Source organism: Macrobrachium nipponense, chromosome 36 (genome assembly GCF_015104395.2).
Source record: "Macrobrachium nipponense isolate FS-2020 chromosome 36, ASM1510439v2, whole genome shotgun sequence".
Lineage (NCBI taxonomy): Eukaryota > Metazoa > Arthropoda > Malacostraca > Decapoda > Palaemonidae > Macrobrachium > Macrobrachium nipponense.
In genome coordinates, this window is record NC_087220.1 from 50,999,251 (window position 1) to 51,005,250 (window position 6,000).

Sequence of the window (6,000 nt, forward strand, 5' to 3'; positions counted from 1 at the left end):
TTTATACTCATTTTGTGCAACTGCGGGTTAAATAAATTACATCGTGGTTTCTCATAACTGGTTTAAAGAACCACATATAGACTTAAATGAAATTTACACTTGCAACCTTATTTTTACATCAAATCAAGCTATTCAAACTAATGTAGAAAATAGCTTAATATCACAAAAAATGTTTATACAGTGCTTCCTTTTCAATAACTGTTTACCAGAAAAGAATAGCACAATCATACAAAATAAAATCATCTTTCTACTTCTTCAACTTCTGTTAAAAGTACAAAACAAGATAGAACGCATACCTTTTCTTCATCAGAAAGTTGCAGGTTGATGAAGACAACATTGGCTAGGAAATCTGCAGCCATGAGGTAACGCCTCAGTTCAATTAAGACATGAACAGCCTTAATACTTGCTTCCGTTTCAACAACACCCGCATTTCGATACTATAATGACAGAAGTTTACAGTGAGTGTCTGAGGTTCACCAATCAATCTTAAATTGTAAAAAAATTCTGAAAGATTAGTGGCATAAAACTGTTCTTGAAAACTTTGCAAATGGGATGAATGCCTCAACTTTTGTTTAGTTTTGCATGATAAAATTTATGGCCAATAAAGGCATAGATAAGGAGGATTTTCTTTGAGGATCTGTAAAATAATTATTAATTCAAAGAACTATTTTGCTATTTTCTCAGATGTGTCAAGATAATATTTCCAACTTACCTTACTGTAATGCACAATAGCTTCTCTGTACTTGTCAACAATGTCATCAGGTGAGAAACATAACTTATTGGCCTGTTTTGCAACAGAGGGCTCTAGGCCAGTGGGCAATGAATTAGTATTGACTGAGCCATTACGATTTCTATTTGCTATGCCACTGCCTTGTCCACCAACACCCAGGCTACAGAACCGCTGAAGGCCAGAGCTTTTTCGGAGGTTAGGATACAACATGATAACTGAAGCAGCACACAAACCTTCAAAACAAGCTGTGCAAAAGAAAAATTTTTTTTTTTTAAATTAAAACAAGTTTCAAATTACTGAAGGGGACAATATGTAAATACAAAACTCTTTATAAAAAGTTACTTCAAGTTTCTTGGGAGTGAAAATTAGGACATGTCATTCTTTCTCACCTGCCAACCAAAGCCAGTCATTGCAGTTCTTTAGAGTGTCAGCAGCATGAGCATAATGGCTGATAGCCTCAGTTGGCAAGCCAGCCTGTAATGTCAGGTCAGCTAACTGCTTCCTCAATCTTCCAACACACCTCTTCTTGTTTGTACGGGAGTCCATATCAAGGCCAATAAAGTCCTATTGGTGATTAAAACAAGTTAATTCATTTTAAAAAAAATCAAGTGAGATTCAACAATATGACATTTATAATTGCTTCAAACACAATATCTCTAAATGCAACAACTGACATTTTGAACTTTAGTTACTAAAGCTATAAACAACTTTGTGGTGATGACATGAAATGCTCCACGTAACAACTTACTTTGCGTTCAAATGGAGCGCACAGCAAAGGAGGCCTCTCTAATTTCTCCTGACTCTTATCAAGTCGTTTCGATTCTAGCACCCAAAACAATGAACTGATGAATTCCTGCAACTGGCTCTCAATATTAACAGCATGATCCCCTGTTGGGTAGAAGAGAGCTCTTGTCTTAAAGTTAGAAGGTGGTTGAAGAGACAGCCTTGACGAATGTGACGCCGAAGTACTGATAGAGGACTGGCTTGTGTCATGGGCTGAGTCAGCAGCTGAGTCCAGGGCTGAGTCACGAGGTGAATCCATTTTACTATCATCACAACAACCTACTTCACTTGTACTTTCACTACCTGAGTCTGAGCCATTAGCAATAGTTGTATCTATCTTAAGGTCCGTTATACCTTCTGACAGAGGGCCTCCCTGTGGACTATCCGAATGACTGTCAGAATCTGTAGGTTTATCTTCACTGCTAACTGTCTCATAAACACCACTATCCCTATCAGTGCTGCCGGCAGAAATTTTCTTGACGTGCGTTGGGTGAGCATGGCCATTCAGTGTTACAGGATGAGCAGGGTCTAAGTTTCCATTGGGTTCTGGAGACGTACTCCTCGACGGCCCTCGCGAGTCTGTCTCATATATGGTGCCATCAGGGTTAAGACCCAAGATGATACACCGAGAATCATACAGTGTGGATGAGTATTTGACCTTCAGACTCTCATGTTGCTTGCATATGTCATTCAGATCACTCTGACTTCCCACTTGACCTACAAGAATCATTAAGGGCTTATTAACAAAAATATCTTAAACAATCATAATAAACAAACCTACACGCTTTACATAAAATCGTTGACGACTCCCCAAAAGCTATACAATTGTATAACTAGTCAAATCAACATGGTAGCCAATAGCTTTCAGTATATCTCAAATCAGTTTAAATGAATTACATCTTTCTCACATTATAAAATCACACTGAACATCTCGGCATTACAATAAATATACTGTACAAAATGTTAAAAATACTGACGAAAAGACAGAAAGAAAGAAGACGTACCTATCGTAATAATCCCAAGGACCCTACGATGGGTCTGGAAGTCTCCCCAGTCATTATTTTCGACTGGGTAGTCACGCCTGTAAGTGACCCAAACAGGTCTCTGCGACCCATTTGAATCACTCACCTTCACGTGACCGACACGACTGATGCGCTCATAAAGTTTGTGAAATGAGCGGCTCTTCAACTGTGACCCTGAAATATTGAATATATCAACTTTGTTGCACAAAATCATTGGGGACAATGACAATACATACACACAGTAATTTATATCCATTTAACTTGAATCATTAGTCTTCATCATGCTCCACTAACTTTTCCACTTTATATATAAAAATTAAAATATTCTATGCATTGTGCTCCTTGAATCTCCCCACATAAACCATAAAGCTCCCTGAACAACATAGTTACAGCTGTCTTCATGAAAAAGATAAAACTGTGACAGATGAAACATTATTTACAAAACCTTAAACTAACAAAAATTTTTTTTTAAATTATGTAAAATAATCCTAAAAGCTTGAAAGCTTTTAGTAAAATGTAAGACAAGAAACTTTAACTCACTCTATCTGTTCACGTAAAAATCTAAACTCAACATCAGAGAAATAAAACTTTTGCACAAGCAACAAAACATCAAGTCGTCCCAGAGTACCTACCAACTTGCTTGACAAGGACAAGCAACGTCTGATGATGATGGGGGTTAGTAGTGTAATCCGGGTAACTCATGGTGGTGTCTGGGGGTGGGCTGGAGAGGATAACGCTCACGGAGGACCTCATCTCCCTCCCCACCCGGAGACACCCTCAGGCCTGGACACACCCTGCAAAATGAAGAGAGGAAAATGTAAGTATATTCGTGACAGCTTGGAAAGAGTTCACAGTCATGAAATGAATCAACAAGTACAATGCAAAGTGCCACAAAGGAATCACTGGAAAAAAAAAACAGGCCTACAAACTTCTACAATAATAAAAACTATCCAGTAATGGATGGGTAGCCTTTACCGAATTTGGCATTCATATTATTTTTGGTAAAATTAAAACTTGTGCCTTACAGGAATTGTTTAGTCAGCTTTATTTAATGGATATGGATGTTGTTATTTTGCAAGAGTTCTTACTTTGTCCTGCTTGAATTAGGCAATCATACCCTAACAGTCACTGCACGCTTAACATTTAGAAGAAAGTGATGGTATCATTTAAACAAGACTGTTTCTTCACAATAACTGGATGCTACATTACATATGTTCATCTATATAAACTGTAGATTATGTCTAAAATTCCTGTCGATTTGCTCTGAAAGTGTACTAACACACAATAAAATGCCCTATCTCTTGCATAAATTTATCAATTCACCTTTTTTTTTCCCTCAAACTTGAAGAATAAATTTGCTTGCTCACAAAAAAGAAAAATTATAAATTTCAAATCTTTGTCAATGGGGGAAATGAAATAAAGCATATACGACTAGCATAAACATCAGTCATTAATAAAACAAAAATCCTTAAGAAAGTAATAATTAAAATTGAAGTTCCAACTTTCCTATGGGAGCACTCTCTATGCAGTGAAGACTCCTATTGAACTTTGTTATCAAAGGGTAGTATGAGGAGGTACTTTATACACTTCGACAACAAAATCAAACAGGTAGCTCCCCATTCATTCATATTAAAACTATGTATCATTTCTCACAACCTTAAGATCCTTTTACTTCTTGTTTCACCAAATACGGGGAATACCAATTGCCATTCTGGAAGGAAGTAAATGATAGCCAGTGTCAGGAGAGAGAGAGAGAGAGAGAGAGAGAGAGAGAGAGAGAGAGAGAGAGAGAGAGAGAGAGAGAGAGAGAGAGAGAGAGAGAATATATTTCCAAAGTGCCTCTCAGGCTGGTCTTTCAATCCATCTCAGGATCAAAACTATCTCATCATTAGGAATGAATGAGCTGGGGCTTATCATAAAGACTACAAACAGATGCAATTATTATTGTTAATAACCTCCAGCATTATTGTTATAATTACATAATCAGTACTGTAATAGAATGTTACTAATTATACTCATTCAGTGCCACTTCACAACTGTTAAGATGGCTCTAAGTAAAAAAAATAACAACACATGAATGGAACGTAAACAACACTACTCGCATTAGCACATAGACAGAGCTTGCCTAAAGACTCCATCTTTGGAAAACGTTGAATCATAGGCTTCTTACAAAATGGGAGGATTGCTAATTCCTTGAGTGAATAAAATGGGTTAGTTATACTTTCATCTCTGAAAGAAAATGGGAAACTGATCATCTGATGAATGAAAATGGGAAATTGATGCCTTTCTCATGAAAAGAAAATGGGGAATAAAAAACTTCTGGATGATATAGTTTAAAATAAAATTTTACGAGATAAATATCAGTTGCTCACTTGAGATGGAGAGAAAGCTAAATTAAGAGAAAAAAACATTTGCAGACACACACGTTGACACTTTTAGGTAGCCGTTTCCTTCCCTACACTTTGGGAATCCATTTGTGCTTCTGTGCTCCACATTCATCCACCACTCCAAGTATGTAAATAAGAATTGGAAACATTGCTCTATTTTCTTTCTGTTAATGCTCTTTTTTTTAAGCAGCAACAGCAAAAGACAACGATAACTATTGCGACGAAAGTGAAAACATAGAGTTCGAGTAATTAAATCAGTTCGATTTTTAGCAATTAGCTGCGAACATCTAAAAAATAACGAGACATCTTTTCAACCCAAAGTTATTAAATGCACATTTCTGAAGTTTGAAGTTAGCATGCATCAAAACTACATTATTTCGTGACAAAGACTTGAAACCAAGAAGGACACGACATCAAACGGGCAATAAAAAAAAAAGTGAAAGGAAGATCAACATTTGCAAATCGCAGCAACTAAAACAGAATCGTCAGGTCATTCCTTGACCCATGACCTTTATGAGAGATGAGGAGAAGGAAAAAGATGATGCGCTCTCTCTCTCTCTCTCTCTCTCTCTCTGTTAAAGGCGGGATTCGCAAATCAATCCATCAGTAACCTCATGGATATTGGTTTGCTTTCATGCACCGTTTGATGTAGACGCACCTTTGCGAGCTTTGAGAGGAACGTCGACCATGACGCTCTTTTACCCACTAACACGTGCACAGAGAGAGAGAGAGAGAGAGAAGAGAGAGAGAGAGAGAGAGAGAGAGAGGATAATTACAGGAAACTAACCATTTTGTCCAGTGCACTTTCTTTCTCCCTTCTCTTTCTTCAGAACGGCAGCGACACCTACTTGACGTAGTTGTCGTAAGACTGACCACAGCGAACGATCCCGCCAAAACAAACGACTCCTTTTCAAAACAATGGCTGTGCAGTGTTTCTCGAGCGGCGTTCCATTCTTGCATTTACTGTCATTTTATTTCGAGTGAATAATGAATAATGGTCTGTGGTCCATATTCATTAATTTATCTATTTCGATATTTTCTTCGTTACACTTTGCGTGTTTTCGTTTCCTATACACAA

General features: G+C 37.4%; 1 protein-coding gene across 5 annotated transcripts in view; it reads right to left on the minus strand.

Moving 5' to 3' along the window:
• LOC135203641 (protein brunelleschi-like) overlaps window positions 1-6,000 on the minus strand; it is a 204,698-nt gene that overhangs the window by 41,368 nt on the left and 157,330 nt on the right. For 4 of the 5 annotated variants that reach the window (XM_064233482.1, XM_064233483.1, XM_064233484.1 and 1 more), the window contains 6 exons: window positions 3,168-3,329; window positions 2,518-2,709; window positions 1,479-2,230; window positions 1,120-1,294; window positions 713-975; window positions 297-437 (listed from right to left, as the gene is read on the minus strand). In XM_064233482.1, the coding sequence (XP_064089552.1) occupies window positions 297-437; window positions 713-975; window positions 1,120-1,294; window positions 1,479-2,230; window positions 2,518-2,709; window positions 3,168-3,288 (1,644 nt within the window). In that variant the 5' untranslated portion in view covers window positions 3,289-3,329. Of the gene's footprint in view, window positions 1-296; window positions 438-712; window positions 976-1,119; window positions 1,295-1,478; window positions 2,231-2,517; window positions 2,710-3,167; window positions 3,330-5,709 lie in introns of all 5 variants that reach the window. The other variant, XM_064233485.1, reaches the window with a different exon arrangement.